Source organism: Salmo trutta, chromosome 3, assembly GCF_901001165.1.
Source record: "Salmo trutta chromosome 3, fSalTru1.1, whole genome shotgun sequence".
Taxonomy (NCBI): domain Eukaryota; kingdom Metazoa; phylum Chordata; class Actinopteri; order Salmoniformes; family Salmonidae; genus Salmo; species Salmo trutta.
The window spans coordinates 9,940,712-9,959,428 of record NC_042959.1 but is presented as its reverse complement, the minus strand read 5'-3'; the positions used below and the strand labels follow the sequence as shown (position 1 = coordinate 9,959,428).

At 39.8% G+C, this 18,717-nt stretch overlaps 1 protein-coding gene across 1 annotated transcript; it reads left to right on the top strand.

The window, feature by feature from the left end:
* Positions 1-12,104: 12,104 nt before the first annotated feature.
* LOC115163939 (probable histone-lysine N-methyltransferase PRDM7) lies at positions 12,105-12,923 on the top strand. Its single transcript, XM_029716133.1, has 3 exons — positions 12,105-12,108; positions 12,341-12,472; positions 12,584-12,923. The coding sequence occupies exons 1-3, from the start codon at positions 12,105-12,107 to the stop codon at positions 12,877-12,879; spliced, it is 432 nt and encodes a 143-aa protein (XP_029571993.1). The 3' UTR covers positions 12,880-12,923.
* The last annotated feature ends 5,794 nt before the right edge of the window (positions 12,924-18,717 follow it).

Sequence of the window (18,717 nt, the reverse complement as noted above, 5' to 3'; positions counted from 1 at the left end):
ACACATAGTAGAGATACTGCTCATTACAACAGTCGCCATGTCTGAAATCTGGCTTGCCTTAAACTGTATACTATTTAGAATGTACCGTTTAATAAAAACTAATGCAGTAAGCAAAAAAATCAGCATACTAGGCTAATTCTACTGAAAACGTATAATCTAATGCGCAATTACGTTGATTCCAGACATTCGTTCATTTTTGTAGAGCGCATCCCATCAGCTATTATGAGCTGTTGTCAAAGACACGTGAATCTCGAAAGACGATTGTCTCCTTAATAGTGTGAAATTAATTCTACCTGATGAAAAGCCGAAATGAGTTTGACCTCTTGGCACTTAAATCACACTACATTTTCAAAATTTCACATACTATATATAAAAAAAATACTAATAATCACATACATAAAATGCCTACTTTTTAGAATGCATGTACAGGTATTCGAACATGGCCAATGACTCCTAAGACGTGTAAAGACACACAGCTAGCTAACGTATCTAATCACCTAATCTAAAACATTCAGATACCTTTCAAGTAATAGTGATGCATTTAAAATGTCCGTGATATAGGTCCAGGGGGGACACTTACCTATAGCCAGGTGGTTCCTCTTCAAGTTTCTGTAGTGCACTCTCTCACATTTCACTAGACCGGTCCATTCCATCTTTGAGAAATAGGTCTTCAAATCCTTGAAGTCATCCTAGGGGTGTGTGCAGGTGTATCATGGTGCAAATGGCACAAGCAGACACTGAGCATATCAGCTAGCTAACTGTTAACGTTAGATAGCTTTACCGATAACTAGCTAATGTTTATCCGGATGAGTGGTCCAATCCCCATCTTCAAATATTATGGCAACTACATAAACTTTAATTTGTGTTAGGTTTGTCCATGCTATGCTAGCCAGAAGATTCCCACCCTTCCATTACACTTGTTTACATTGAGCTGCACTGGGGTCTCAGGCCTATCAAACCATGATGGCATTATCTCTCATGGGTAATACATTTACATTTACGTCATTTAGCAGACGCTCTTATCCAGAGCGACTTACAAATTGGTGCATTCACCTTATGATATCCAGTGGAACAACCACTTTACAATAGTACATCTATATCTTTTGGGGGGGTTAGAAGGATTACTTTATCCTATCCCAGGTATTCCTTAATGAGGTGGGGTTTCAGGTGTCTCCGGAAGGTGATGATTGACTCCGCTGTCCTGGCGTCGTGAGGGAGTTTGTTGTACATAGAAGCTGTTATACACCAAGGGCACAGATACAAATCTTTGCTAACTAGCTCCTTGTTCTACAGGTACATCAAAATGAATTGAAAAGTCAGTCTTTCTTCTAAACTAAGCAAGAGTTGCTTCTACGGCCATTTTTCTATCACCAACACTTGATGCTAGCTAGCTAACTAGGCTAACATTTGCAAAGCAAGCTAGCTAAATATTATGGCTAAAAATGCTTAGCTTGCTAAGACTATGTATACAATCAAATCATTATAAAGAATGTTATTTCAAAACAACAGTACACCTAACACTATATAGATATAATAAAGCTAATGTTAGCTAGCTAATGAGAAGCTGATCTCTGCTCTTGGCTCGCGTCATTTCTTTCAAAAGATTGTGGTCACTTACAAATGTCCTTGTTTTTGAAAGAAAATCACTTTTTTTGTCCATTTAAAATAACATCAAATTGATCAGAAATTTTTATTTTACCTTTTATTTAACTATGTAAGTCAGTTAAGAACATTAAGAACAAATTCTTATTTACAATGACGGCCAAGCCCTAACCCGGACGACGCTGGGCCAATTGTGCGCCGCCCTATGGGACTCCTAATCACGGCCGGTTGTGATACAGCCTGGAAACGAACCAGGTCTGTAGTGACGCTTCTAGCACTGAGATGCAGTGCCTTAGACCGCTACGCAACTCAGGAGCCCACACAACACACAAGATATTTTCATTAATGATGCTACAAAGCAAAGACCAAGTGGTCAGTTTGAACTCTCCTCTTCTCTCTTTCCAGGAGGGTCTGAGTGAAGCGACCCACAGCACCAGTGGAGGGGAGACAGGGCGTTCCACTCAGGGATGAGGGGCAGACACCCCAGCTCTCACTCAGAGAGGGACTCCCTTGTTGCACCCCAAACCATCAACCTCAGGTAACAGGGACAGGAATAGACTGTTAGAATTTGATATTATGATTTTATTTGGTCTGAGAGAAAAGATGGGGCACATTGACTGTTTCTGGAAAAACACATAAACTATTATTATTATCTTATTCCACATGCAATACGGCTATTATTTTCAGTTGTGTGTGTGTAGTGCCTCCAGAAAGTATTCACACCCCTTGACTTTTTCCCCAAAACATTTTGTTACAGCCTGAATTATTATTTATTTAATTGAGATGTTTTTGTCACTGGCCTACACACAATACCCCATAATGTCAAAGTTGAATTATGTTTTCAAAATTGTTACTAATTAATTAACAATTTTTAAAGTTGAAATGTCTATTCAACCCATTTGTTCCTGAGTAAACATTTGCTTAACAAGTCACATAATAAGTTGCCTGGACTCACTCTGTGTGCAATAATAGTGTTTACCTTAATTTTTGAATGACTACCTCATCTCTGTACCTCAAAAAATACAATAATCTATAAGGTCCCTCAGTCGAGCAGTAAATGTCAAATAAACACCAGGGATGTTTACCATTGCCTCACAGAGAAGGGCACTTATTGGTAGATGGGTAAAAAAAAGCAAACATTGAATATCCTTTTGAGCGTGGTGAAGTTAGTAATTTCACTTTGGATGGTCTATCAATACATTACAAAGATACAGGCGTCCTTCCTAACTCAGTTGCCGGAGAGGAAGGAAACCACTCAGGGATTTCACCATCAGCCCAATGGTGACTTTAAAACTGTTAGAGTTTGATGGCTGTGATAGGAGAAAACTGAGGCTGGATCAACATTGTAGTTACTACACAAAACGAACCTAATTTACAGAGTGAAAATAAGGAAACCTGTACAGAATGAAGAATATTCCAAAACATGCATTCTGTTTGCAAAAGGCACACAAATAATACTGCAACGATTGTGGCAAAGCAATTCACTTTTTGTCCTGAATACAAAGTGTTATGTTTGGGGCAAATATACCACATTACTGAATACCATTCTCCATATTTTCAAGCATAGTGGTGGCTGCATCATGTTATGGGTATGCTTGTAATCAGGGTGTTTTTCAGGATAAAAAAGAAACAGAATGGAGCTAAGCACAGGCAAAATCCTAGAGGAAAACCTGGTTGTCTGCTTTCCACCAGACGATGAATTCACCTTTCAGCAGGACAATAACTTAAAACACAAGGCAAAATCTACACTGAAGTTGCTTATCAAGAAGACAGTGGATGTTCCTGAGTGGCCGAGGTAGATTTAAGTCAAAACTATGGCAAGGCCGGAAAATGGTTGTATAGCAATGATCAACCACTCCAGACCACCTTTACTCCACACACAGAGACGCATACAAAGCTCTCCCTTGCCCTCCATTCGGCAAATCTGACCATAATTCTATCCTCCTGATTCCTGCTTACAAGCAAAAACTAAAGCAGGAACTACCAGTGACTCGCTCAATACAAAAGTGGTCAGATACCGCGGATGCTACGCTACAGGACTGTTTTTCTAGCACAAACTGGAATATGTTCCGGGATTCATCCAATGGCATTGAGGAGTATACCATCTCTGTCACCCGGCTTTATCAAAAAGTGCATCGAGGACGTTGTCCCCACAGTGTGTGTATGTACATATCCCAACCAGACACCATGGATTACAGGCAACATCCGCATCAAGCAAAAGGTGAGAGTTGCCACTTTCAAGGAGCGGGACACTAATCCGGACGCTTATAAGAAATTCCTCTAAGCCCCCAGACGAACCATCAAACAGACAAAGTGTCAATACAGGATTAAGATTGAATCCTACTACACTGGCTCTGACGCTCGTCGGATGTGGCAGGGCTTGCAAACTATTACAGACTACAAAGGGAAACCCAGCCTACCAGACGAGCTAAATACCTTATATGCTCGCTTTGAGGTAAGCGACACTGAAGCATGCATGAGAACACCAGCTGTTCTGGACGACTGTGATCACGCTCTCCGTAGCCGATGTGAGCAAGTCCTTTTAAACAGGTCAACATTCACAAAGCCACTGGGCCAGACGGATTACCAGGATGTGTACTCAAAGCATGTGCGGACCAACTGGCAAGTGTCTTCATTGACATTTTCAACCACTCCCTGACCGAGTCTGTAATACCTACATGTAATACCATAGTCCCTGTGCCCAAGAAAGCGAAGGTAACCTGCCTGTAGCACTCACGTCAGTAGCCATGAAGTGCTTTGAAAGGCTGGTCATGAATCACACCATCATCCTGGAAACCCTAGACCCACTCCAATTCGCATACCGCCCCAACAGATCCACAGATGACACAATCTCAATCGCACTCCCCACTTTGACTACAGCTCAGTATTCAATACCATAGTACCCAAAAATCTCATCACTAAGCTAAGGAACCTGGGACTAAACACCTCCCTCTGCAATTGGATCCTGGACTTCCTGACGGGTTGGCAACAACACAACACATCTGGAATCAACACCAATCCAGATATGTCACAGACATGCGTCATCAGAGTGCGCAACAGGACATTGTACTGTCTACACTCGGTTTGTTTATATTAAAACATTTTCATTAAATAGATTTTAATCCGAACTAAAGTTTTGTTGCTAAGGATTCCACAACGCGGTTAGCCTTTACGGCTGGGACTGCAAGTTTGTGTTCCTTCTTTTGCGTGGATTCTGTGAGTGCTAGCTGGCTGTACTACAGACACCTGTCGTCGTCGTTGTGGGAAAGACTCATTGTTATCTTTTCGTAAAACAACTGGTTGAAGTAAAGAGCCAATCTGGATACTAAGGAGATCATGAGGGAAATCGACGAGTACCAACAGCTTTACGCTATGGAGGAACAACATACTCCATCATGGAAAGATCCGACCACCTCACAAAATAACTTTTAACCCGACAAAAAAAAAAGAAACATTCAAATACAGACATGGACGATTTACTTACCATTGAGGTAGTGGCTAGTGCTCTGGCTGGAATCCATGCAACACTGGAAAAGTTGTGTGAGGAGGTAGCAGGGCTGAGGGGGAGTTTGGAGTTCAGCCAGAGTGAAATTCTCACGCTCCAAAGAGGAAACAAGACACTCACAGCCAAGGTAAAAATCCACGATTCCAACATGGATTGTCTACTCAGGGAAAACAGGGTGATGAGGGAGTCGCTACTAGACATACAAAGTCGTAGCATGCGTGAAAATCTATTTTTCCTGGGATTCCTGAGGACACATCCAATAATCCGGAGGGTGCGATCAGAGAATTCATGCAATCCGCCTTGAAACTTCCTCTAGAGACTGTAAACAAGGTGGCTTTCCACCGAGTACACAGACTTGGAGCAACAAGACCAAGGGTCCCCGACCGATCATCACAAAATTTGAACACTACCAACAAAAGGAGCTGATCAAAAGCAGGGGAAGGGAGCTGAAATGGACCAAATTCGGTCTCAATGACCAGTTTCCAAGGGAGATAAACGACCGTTGTAAGAGACTATCCAGTACTAAGACAACAAAGGAAGGATGGTAGGTGTGCCTTTACCATTGTGGACAAACTCTTTATAGATGGACAGCTATTCCGAGACAGCTCCATAACACTGTGGCTGTACTAAATTCTACAGGGACTTCAGGTTACGAAAAAAAGAAGCTATGGGAACTGTAAAAATATCTGAACATTATGAAGTGGATATGAACACACACGTACTCAATTACATGCTTGCTTACACATACGGACTTATACATACATACATACATACATACATACATACATACATACATACATACATACATACATACATACATACATACATACATACATACACACATACACACACACCTGATCTCGCTCTTCTCTCACTCTCTCCTTCTCTCTTTTCTCTACCTCTCTCTCTATTGTGAAACTGTTTTATAATTTAATGTTTGTTTGTCTATCTTTATGTATTTGTCTACAAGTTTATATATGTTTACAACAAGCAAGAGGAATATATCAGAATATGGGCATTGGGGAATAATAACATATTGAATGGAATACATTTGTACAGTAGTGAAGCCGTCTCTAGAGTAATGCAAGGTCTCTTTCATGATCATGTTGCTATGGAAATGCTGGGATGTGTTTTTCAATTATGTTAAAGGTAATTATGATGCAACTATGATGGTGATACGATATGGATTGCAATTATCATCATGAATATTAAGGCTATACGCTACATGTTACACACATAGACACTCAACCATGCAAATTGGCAGTTATTATTTATTTGGACATCACACATTATAGTCTTACTCTTATACAGACATCGTACACACTCTCATTATATCACATCCAATATCATACACATCAACCTACTCAGATTTACTACACACATAATATCTTGTCTCAATTTTCTAACATCTGTGGCATTGGCTCACAGGCAAACAGGCAAGGGAATAAAACAAATATTTTTTCTAAATATAATTCTAAATATCAGACATTTGAAAGCTCTAGTTATGACCGTCATAATACCTCTTATGGCAGTAACTTAACAAGCACTAAATTATGGTAAATTTAGACTGAGAATAGTATCTTGTTATAGTAAGGGGTGGAATAAGTATAGCCAGTTATAATTGTAAAGGTTTAGCAGATTATAAAAAAAGATCAGTCTTTACATGGCTAAAAGAAAAGGAATATAACATATACTGTTTACAGGAAACTCACTCTACATCCTTAGATCAAGTTGCGTGGAAAAAGTAATGGGGTGGTGAAATAATTTTCTGTCATGGACAAAGGAACTCAAAGGGTGTGATGATATTACCAAAAATTGTCGATCTGAATGTGCAAATAGTCAGGAATGATTCGCAAGGAAGGTGGATCCTTTTGAATATGAAAGTGGACCAAAAATTGATTTGGCTCATTAATCTATATGGTCCAAATCAGGATGATCCACACTTCTTCGAAAACATTTATACCAATTTATTGAACTTACAGGCAACAAATGATCTAATCATTATGGTAGGAGACTATAACACAGTGTTAAGTACCTCAATGGACCGTAAAGGTAATCACTCTACAAACTATCATCACGTGCCCTTAAGGAAATCACAAATATTATGAACACATTAGAAATAGTGGATATTTGGAGACTAAAAAACCCCGACCTAGTGAGATATACATGGAGGAGACAATCAAGCTAGTCGTCTTGACTACTTTCTTCTCTTTCTCTCTTGCATCAAAAAGTTTTAATAGGAGACAGAATGCGATCGGATCATCATCTAACTGGCATTCACATAACTCTTATAGAATTTCCACGTGGACGGGGATATTGGAAATTTAATCAAAGTTTACTGGAGGACAACTTAGTTAAAAATAAGACAAAATAATTTGTAACTGAATTTTTCCAGTATAATATAGGTTCAGCAAATCCCCTTATTGTTTGGTAGGGGTCATTCAATTCAGGGGTCATTCAATTCAATATTCATCAATAATAAAAAAGCATTTTCTGGCTAAAGAGACAAGACTAACAAGGGAAATCCATGAACTAATAGTACAGGTAGATAGCAATAAAAACAATACTACAGAGATACAAAATAAGTTAGAGGAAAAACAAAAAGAACTTGAGGAACTTATTCAAGAACGATCTAATGTAATCTATTACAAAAATAAAGCAAACTGGATGGAATATGAAGAAAAATGCACCACATTCTTCCTGAATCTCCAATACAGGAACACTAACAAAAAGAATTTGCAGAATCTCGTTACTGAAAACGGAGTCATCTATGATTCTCCAAATGATATTTTAACAGAGGAAGCTAATTATTTTAGGCAGATGTTCTCTTTTCCGTCTCATCCTCTCCCACTGAATGAAGATTACGGTAAGGAATTCTTTCCAAATAATAAAAAAAAGGAAAATTTAACAAATGTACAGAAAGATCAGTGTGAAGGCCAAATTACAGAGGAAGAACTTTGAGGATATTAAATCCTTTCAGTCTGGAAAAACCCCAGGGCTTGATGGCATACCGGTAGAGATATGTCAAGTATTTTTTGATATACTAAAAGCTCCATTGTTAGATTGTTTTAACTACTCCTATAGAAATGGTAGTCTGTCAGGTACTCAGCAGGAAGGTCTGATTTCTCTATTATTAAAACAAGACCCAGATGGCAAATATAAAGACCCAGTCTATCTAAAAAAAACTGGAGGCCCCTTACACTTCAATGTTGTGATGCAAAAATACTAGCAAAATGCATAGCACTGAGAATTAAAAGGGTTTTACCAGGTATTGTTCATCCTGATCAGACAGGTTTTTTACATGGACGATACACTGGAGATAATATACGACAACTACTAGAAATAATAGAACATCATGAAACATAAGAAGCCAGGAATGGTATTTATAGCAGATTTTGAAAAGGCATTTGAAAAAGTAAGACTGGATTTTATTTATAAATGCCTGGATTTTTTTTCAATTTCGGTAATTCTCTTATAAAATGGGTAAAAATAATGTATAGCAACCCCAGGTGTAAAATGTTAATAAAGAATTGTCAAGAGGCGTTAAACACACCATATCTATTCGTTATGGCCATCGAAATGCTAACTATTAAAATCAGATCCAATAACAACATTAGAGGATTAGAAATCCAAGGCTTGAAAACAAAGGTGTCCATGTATGCCGATGACTCAAGTTTTATATTAAGTCCACAATCTAGATCCCTGCAATGTCTCATTGAAGATCTAGATAACTTTTCTGGCCTGTCTGGACTAAAACCTAATTATGATAAGTTTACAATATTATGTATTGGATCCTTAAAAAATACAACTTTTACATTACCCTGCAGCTTACCTATAAAATGGGCTGATGGTGAAGTAGACATACTTGGTATTCATATCACAAAAGATATAAGCTCTCCACAATGAATTTCAGTAGAAAACTTGTAAAAATAGACAAGATCCTGCAACCATGGAGAGGTAAATACCTGTCTATTTATGGAAAAATTGCCTTGATTAACTCCTTAGTCATATATCAGTTTACTCACTTACTTATGGCGCTGCCTACTCCTGATGATTTGTTTTTCAAATCATACGAGCAAAAAATATTTTGCTTTATCTGGGACGATAAACCAGACAAAATAATACGTGCCTATCTATATAATGAATATGAATTGGGTGGGTTGAGATTATTAAATATAAAAGCACTAAACCTCTTTCTAAAAGCTTCACTCATTCAAAAGTTTTATTTGAACCCTAAATGGTTCTCAAGTAGATTACTAGGAAAAGCTCATCAATTGTTTAAAAATGGCCTTTTTGCCTTTGTGCAGTTTGCCATGTGTCATTTTCGATTAACTGAAAATTATACTTTTTTCAAAGTATCTCTCTTTTTCAAACAAGCACTTCAGAGCTGGCTACAATTTCAATTTCATCCCCCTGAAAAGATAGAACAAATATTATGGCTGAATTCAAATGTGCTGGTTGATAAAATACCTGTATTTATGGGAAAGATGTTTGAAAAGGGTATTTTGTTCTAAAATGATATTGTAAATTGGAATGGTAGAGTTATGTCCTTCATGGAGTTATCAGAATTGTACGTAAAGGTCTGCTCAATCCAAGAGTACAACCAATTGATTACAGCACTACCCCAAAAATGGAGGAGGAGGGTGGCAGCGGGAAGAGGTAGGAAACTGGTCTGTCTGCCCAATATAAAGGATCAACACTGGCGGAGGAATAAAAATAGTATAAATAGGAAAGTATACCAATTTCATTTGAGGACCAGGATGTTGACAACTGTGCCATACAGATTGCAAAATAGTTGGGAAGAGATTTTTTTATGTACCGATTCCATGGTACAGGGTGTATGAGTTGATATATAAAACAACGCAAGATTCAAGACTTTGTGCTTTTCAGCTGAAATTATTATATAGAATTCTTGCCATAAACAAAATGTTGAATATTTGGGGCATAAAATCCTCTAAGCTTTGCAGATTTTGTTCTAAGGATACAGAATCAATAGACCATTTATTTTGGTATTGCCCTCAGGTAGCCTGTTTCTGGTCTTAGGTTCAGGAATGGCTGAAAATGCATAGCATTGATCTAAAATTGACCCTAGAAATAGTACTGTTAGGAGATCTGGAGAGACCGGGTCAGTCAATTATTGATATACTAATACTCTTAGTAAAAGTATTTATCTTCAATTCACAATCTGTGGATTCTATTCGATTAGATTGAAATTGTACGTTAAACATCACAGCATAGTTGAAAGATATGTGTTGCGTAGAAACCCGAAGTGGGTGGCCAGCAGAGATGGATGGGATGGGCTGAGGGAAGCTGAGGGTTGGTATGTGGGAGTGGAGTTGCTGTATGAGAGAGAGAATGATGCTCAAAGATAAAAGTTTAAAAAATAAATGAAAAAAAGTCAAAATAAAACATAATAAAAAGTACATTTTCAATGACACTAAGTGGCAGTGTTTATACAACTAATGCCGGTTTGCCTGAGGCTGATGCCGTGCAGGTGTTTGTACACATGCATATACACACACTCTCATTCAAATAAACACATACAATAACACACACATATATATACAGTTGGCATTGCTGTTATGATTTTAGTTGTCCTTGATGTCCTTTGTTTGAAATGTATTATTATATATAGTATATTTTTTTGCATTGTTTGCTGTTTTCTTCTGTCTTTTCCTTTTTTCTCTTTAGTTCATTCTCTTGGTTGTTGGTGCATTGGGGGGTTCTTGGGGGTGGGGAATGGAATGAATTGTATTTTTTTTTTTTATTCCTTGGGGGGCTGTGGGAGGGGTCTCGAATGGTTGAGGGACAGCTATTGGGGAACTGTGGGGGGATCTTGGAGTTCACGTTTTTTGGCCTGGTGATTGATCGGTCAACATGCCCTTGAGCAGGGCATTAACCCTGGATGCTTCTGTGTGTCTCTCTGAATGGGAATCTGTTGGATGACTGGTATGATGTAGTTGTTGAGCGGCTTCACTGCAAGTATAATGTATGTTTCAAATTCAATAAAAAAATAAAAAAAATCTGCCACGCTGATCCTCAACACTAGGGCCCCTCAGAGGTGCATGCCTTGTCCCCTCTACTCCCTGTTCACCCAAGACTGCGTGGCCTAGCACAACTCCAACACCATCATTTAAGTTTGCTGAAGACACAACAGTGGTAGGCCTGATCACCGACAACGATGAGACAGCCTGTAGGGAGGAAGTCAGAGACCTGGCAGTGTGGTGCCAGGACATATCCCTCAAAGTGAGAAAGACAAAGGATCTGATCGTGGACTATATGAAAAGGAGGGCCGAACAAACCCCCATTAACATCGACGAGGCTGAAGTGGAGCAGTTCGAGAGTTTATAGTTCCTTTGTGTCCACATCACCAATGAACTATCATGGTCCAAACACACCAAGACACTTGTGAAGAGGGCACGACAAAACCTTTTCCCCCCAAGGAGACTGAAAAGATTTGGCATGAGTCCCAGATCCTCAAAGTTCTACAGCTGCACCATTGAGAGCATCCTGACCGGTTGCATCACCGCCTGGTATGGCAGCTGCTCGGCATCTGACTGTAAGGCGCTACAGAGGGTAGTGCATACGGCCCAGTACATCACTGGGGCCAAGCTTCCTGACATCCAGGACCTATATATTAGGCGGTATCAGAGGAAGGGCCAAAAAATTGTCAAAAACTCCAGTCACCCAAGTCAGACTGTTCTCTGCTACCACACGGCAAGCTGAACAATTAATCAAATGGCCACCCGGACTGTTTACATTGACTCGGTACCGGTACCCCCTGTATATAGCCTCGTTATTGTTATGTAATTTCTTGTTTCAATTTTCTTTTTTTTTTACTTTAGTTTATTTGGTAAATATTTTCTTAACTTAACTATTTATTGAACTGCATTATTGGTTAAGGGCTTGAAAGTAAGCATTTCACGGTAAGGTCTACACCTGTTGTATTCGGCACGTGACAAATAACATTTGATTTGAATTTGACCGAGCTTGAATAATGGGCAAATGTTGCACAATCCAGGAGTGGAAATTTCTTAGAGACTTACCCAGAAAGACTCAGAGCTTTAATTGCTGCCAAAGGTGCTTCTACTATTGTAAATTAGATATTATTTCTGTATTTCATTTTCAATAAATGTGCAACAATTTCACAACCTGTTTTCCCTTTGAATTCAGGCTGTAACACAACACTGGTGTGAATAATTTGTGAAAGCACTCTAGACTGGTGTGTGTCAGACCTGTGTAAGAAGAGAGAGTGGCTGGAAAGGCAGAAAGCACTGAACACATACAAGCGCGGTAGAAACCTGAGAGACAGACCAAGAATCACTTACACAGAGGAGGAGGACCCCAAAGATGACCACTACCTCTGTGAGTCATGTTATCTTTCTCTCTCAACCACTCTGGTGTTTTACATTTTGAATGCGTCTTCATCATGAAAACTGATGTTTAACATGTTCTGTTTATCTTTCTCTCTCTCAGACTGTGAGGACTGCAAGTCTTTTTTCATGGAGGAGTGTGAGCTTCATGGTCCTGCCTTCTTCATCCCTGACATCCCTGTCCCCTTAGGAGCCCCTGATAGGGCCAGACTCACCCTGCCATCCGGCCTGGAGGTCAGGACATCCAGCATCCCTGAAGTAGGACTGGGTGTGTTCAACCAAGGAAACACTGTGCCTGCAGGAGCCCACTATGGCCCTTATGAAGGAGAGATCACAGACAAGGACCAGGCCATGGAGAGTGGATACTCCTGGGTGGTGAGAGGAGTGTGTGTGATATAACACATTTCCATAAGTATTCAGACCCTTTACTCAGTACTTTATTGAATCACCTTTGGCAGCGATTACAGCATCGAGTCTTCTTGGGTATGACACTACAAGCTTGGCACACCTGTATTTAGGGAGTTTCTCCCATTCTTCTTAGCAGATCCTCTCAAGCTCTGTCAGGTTGGATGGGGAGTGTTGCTGCACAGCTATTTTCATGTCTCTCCAGAGATGTTCAATCGGCTTCGCACGGGCTCTGGCTGGGCCTCTCAAGGACATTCAGAGACTTGTCCCGAAGCCACTCCTGAGTTGTCTTGCCTGTGTGCTTAGGGTCGTTGTCCTGTTGGAAGGTGAACCTTCGCCCCAGTCTGAGGTCCTGAGCGCTCTGGGGCACATTTTCATCAAGGACGTCTCCGTTCATCTTTCCCTCGATCCAGTCCCTGCCGCTGTAAAACATCCCCACAGCATGGAGCTCTGTCAGAGTGACCATCGGGTTCTTGGTCACCTCCCTGACCAAGGCCCCCAACCCCCTTGCTCATCCAGAAGGCGAGGTCAGTACAGGGGCATCAAAGCTGGGACTGAGACTGAAAAACAGCTTCTATCTCAAGGCCACCAGACTGTTAAATAGCCATCACTAGCACATAGAGGCTGCTTTCTATATACATAGATTTGAAATCACTGGACACTTTAATAAATGGAACACTAATCACTTTAATAATGTTTACATATCTTGCACTACTCATCTCATATGTATATACTGTATTCTATACTATTCTACTGTATCTTAGTCTATGCTGCTCTGACATTAATCGTCCATATATTTATATATTCTTAATTCCATTCCTTTACTTAGATTTGTGTGTATTGGGTATATGTTGTGAAATTGATAGATATTACTTGTTAGATACTACTGCACTGTTGGAGCTAGAAACACAAGCATTTCGCTACACCCGCAATAACATCTGCTAAACACGTGTATGTGACCAATAAGATTTGATTTAGATTTCCTTCAACCTCACGGCTTGGTTTTTGCTCTGACATAGACTGTCAACTGTGAAACCTTTTATATAGACAGGTGTGTGCCTTTCCTATTCATGTCCAATCAATTGAAATTACCACATGTGGACTCCAATCAAGTTGTAGAAACATCTCAAGGATGATCAATGGAAACCGGATGCACCTGAGCGCAATTTCAAGTCTCATAGAAAAGGGTCTGAATACTTATGTAAATAAGGTCATTATGGGTGTGGATTGCTGAGAACAAAAACTAAATGTAATCCATTTTACATTACCACTGTAACGTAACAATGTGTAAAAAGTCAAGGGGTCTGAATACTTTCCGAAGGCACTGTATATCAGTGAATATTGATATACAACATACAGCAGAAACAATGAATATTATGCATCATTTTAGAAAATGCCACCACACGGCATCAGAGTTAAGAGGTTATTGTTGCTTGCAATAAGTTATCACACGCAGCTTTTTATGTCAGTTTGATAGCGGGAAAATGCGATGATTTTTTTATTTTTTATATTTGCATGAAAATCTGATGCCAATCTAATGGAAACCTAGCTAATGACATTCATCATTGCGTTTTCTGTTGTGTATTATCATGTCCTGAGATGTTCAGGTCACATAGTCAGGATAATATCTGTATTGTATTTGTTGTGATTTCCCTCCTCTTAATTGCTCTCTTTCTCCCTCTCTCACACACACACTCACACATTTGTGAACGTTGAGTCTTTCCAGATCGTCTCGTGCTCTGGCTGTCCGTTCTCCTTCACCTTTCAGATCTTCCTCCTCAAGCACATAAAGAGATGTCACCATGATGAGTATGTCAGACTGTTGAGGAGTGGAGAGATCAGATCAGAGAATTTTATGTCCTCCAGCAGCTCACAACACCATGGAAGCACCACAGGTTCATTCAACCCAGCTCCCACCAGGAAACAGAGAGAGACGGACAAGCCTGTTCTCAGTGTGGGGAGAGCTTCATTAAAAGATAATCTCAGAACACACCAACGCATTCACACAGGACAGAAGCAATTCCACTGTTCCCAGTGTGGGAAGAGCTTCAGGAAGTCAGGAAATGTCAAGATACACCAGCGCATTCACCCAGGAGAGAAGCCGTTTCACTGCTCCAAGTGTGGGAAGAGCTTTGGTTTCATACACGTTCTAACAGCACACCCAGCGCACTCACACAGGAGAGAAACCATTCCACTGCTCCCAGTGTAGGAAGAGTTTGTCAAGAGAGTAATCTCAGAACACACCAGCACATTCACACATGAGAGAAATCGTTCCACTGCTCCCAGTGTGGGAAGAGTTTCAATACAGGGACTGATTACAATAGACACAAGTTCACTCACACAGGAGAGAAGCCGTTCCACTGCTCCCAGTGTGGGAAGCATTTCAGGAAGTCAGGAAAGTTAAAAATACACTAGCGCATTCACACGGGAGAGAAGCCATTCCACTGCTCGCAGTGTCGGAAGACTTTCATTCGAAATCTAAAGACACACCAGTGTTCTTAAAAAGTAAAGAAGATTTCACTTGTAAATGGGATGGTAATGTGACAATGAGATTCAGTAACTTTATATTCTACATAGATACCAGGTTTGGGGTTAGTTCAGGAAGTACAGTTTAAATTCCAATTCTCTTCCAATGTAAAATTTGGAATTCACTGGAATTGAAATGGAATTGATCCCAACTCTGATAGATAATGTTGAATTATTCTGATATGATATTCACGGAACTCACATTTGAATATAGTAACTTACGCATGTGTATATTAACTGTAAATATTTAACTAATCTTTGTGAACTGAAATGTATACCCCTTCAAATCATAAACATGGCAAGATTTAAATATGTTTTTGATATCATAATAAAATACACATCTCCTCTCCTTTGTTGTTCGTCTTGTCAGATTTTAGCAACTCACACCCAGAGAAGGATTCTCTCATCTTCATTCTATGTATTCACTGTTGATTGTCTGACTCCAAGTAGGGAGTTGTTCTGAGGCCAGTTTATTTTCTCTCCAGGGGCCTCATTTATAACCTTTGTGTAAATTTAACACTAAATAGCTGCATGTGCCATTTCTAAAAAGACTATGCACTCACAAAATTATAGATTTTTAAACTTGATGCACCCCATAAATACGCATGTTTCCCGTTATAAATCAGACGTGTCGTAAAACTGTGTGTGGGAAAGGGCATTAAGACTCCATCAGTCACCTTTTATGGTGACAATAACGCCCTTATTTGCTGTGTACATTGGAAGTATTAGAATTAGGCCAAGACCGTATGTAAAGGAAATAGCAATGTACTGCCAACTTGATCAAATGTCTTTGGAGGTGTTGGCAGAATGTTTTCTTTTGCAGTGACATTTGTGGATCTGACCATTTCTGAAAGACAAAAACAATTACAAATTATTGTGGACATATAAACAGATCGTTTGAATGCTATTTTTGCATTCATTTTTCCCCAAACCTAAATATACTGCACTGCCGGCGAATCCTGAAACATTGTCTACTCTGGAAAAAAAGAAACTACAGTACACACAAAAGACCAACAGTCTGTTCACCTGTTAAATTCTACTGTAAGTTATAAACTGGGCTTGTCGGATGTATGGCATTTATTGCAATTATAATAGCCTATCTAATAGGCCCAATTAAATGAGAGATGTGCTTTGTAATTTGTTGTACGGTTACTTCGGGAATATCAACTCATCATGGCCAGAAAAAGTGAGGAATTTATTCTGCAATGGTTATGGTATATGTACACTAGCATTCAACAGTTTGGGGTCACTTAGAAATATACTTGTTTTTGATAGAAAAGCAATTGAGCAATTGTCCACTTAAATAACATCAAATTGATCAGAAATACACTGTAGACATTGTTAATGTTGTAAATGATTATTGTAGCTGTAAACGGCAGATTTTTAATGGAATATCTACATAAGCATACAGAGGCCCATTATCAGCAACCATCCCTCCTGTGTTCCAATGGCACGTTGTGTTGGCTAATCCAAGATTATCATTTTAAAAGGCTAACTGATAATCAGAACTGTTGTTCTGATTAAAGAAGCAATAAAACTGGCCTTCTTTAGACTAGTTGAGGATCTGGGGCATCAGCAGTTGTGGGTTCGATTACAGACTCAAAATGGCCAGAAACAAAGACCTTTTTTCTGAAACTCGTCAGTCTATTCTTGTTCTGAGAAATGAAGGGTATTCCATGCGAGAAACTGCGAAGAAACTGAAGATCTCATACAACGCTGTGTACTACTCCCTTCACAGAACAGCGCAAACTGTCTCTAACAAGAATAGAAAGAGGAGTGGGAGGCCCCGGTGCACAACTGAGCAAGAGGACAAGTACATTAGAGTGTCTAGTTTGAGAAACAGATGCCTCACAAGTCCTCAACTGGCAGCTCCATTAAATAGTACCCGCAAAACACCAGTCTAAACATCGACAGTGAAGAGGCTACTCCGGGATGCTGGCCTTCTAGGCAGAGTTCCTCTGTCCAGTGTCTGTGCTCTTTTCCCCATGTTAATATTTTATTTTTATTGGCCAGTCTGACATGTCTTTTTCTTTGCATCTCTGCCTAGAAGGCCAGCATCCCTTAGTCAAATTACAAGTTTTTGCTTCACTGTCCAAATAAATACGTAGGGGAGTGTATACCAAATATAAACTCAACATGCAACAATTTAAACGATATTACAAATTTACAGTTCATATAACAAAATCGGTCAATTGAAATAAATAAATTAGGCCCTAATCTATGGATTTCACATGACTGGGCAGTGGCCCAGTCATGGGTGGGTCTCGGATGGCATAGGCCCACCCACTGGGGAATGAGCCCTTTTGTGGGGACCCGGACAGTTTCATCAGCTGTCCGGGTGGCTGGTCTCAGACGATCCCGCAGGTGAAGAAGCCGGATGTGGAGGTCCTGGGCTGGCATGGTTACACGTGGTCTGCGGTTGTGAGGCCCGGTTGGACGTACTGCCAAATTCTCTAAAACAACATTGGAGGCGGCTTATGGTAGAGAAATTAACATTAAATTCTCTGGCAACAGCTCTGGTGGACATTCCTGCAGTCAGCATGCCAATTGCACTCTTTATCAAAACTTGAGACATCTGTTGCATTGTGTTGTGTGACAAAACTGCACATTCTAGAGTAGCCTTTTACTGTCCCTAGCACAAGGTGCACCTGTGTAATGATCATGATCAGCTTCTTGATATGCCACGCCTATCAGGTGGATGCACTATCTTGGCAAAGGAGGAATGCTCACTAACAGGGATGTAAACAAATTTGTGCACAAAATCTGAGAGAAATAAGCTTTTAGTGCGTATGGAACATTTCTTGGATCTTTTACTTCAGCTCATGAAACCTGAGACCAACACTTCACATGTTGCGTTTATATTTTTGTTCAGTGTAATAGCATATAGATAAATGAATGTGTACTGTATGTAAACTAGGTAGTGATTGAAGGTCAGGTTATACTTGCTTGTCAGTTCCATCTCTAGTAAACAACACCATATTCTAGGTTAATGGACCAATCATATGCTACACCAGGAAAACAATCATCTGTATTGAGGGATTGTTAATAATTAAGTGTTGGTTATTCAGGCTAAGCCTTGTTTTATCTTAATCAAAATGTATTCCTAATCTAAGTACATGTCTTGCTGCACCAATATATCCCAGATGTGTTGGGAAGATTCATAGACCGGCAGGCAGGACTAATAGGAGATTAGCCTCTTGTCAGAGAACGTAATGACCTGTAACGGTTTGGAGCTGGACACATGCACGCAGGGTGGAGCGTGGGGAGGGTGTTAGACCGTTCACCTTGAGAAATAGGCCTACTGGA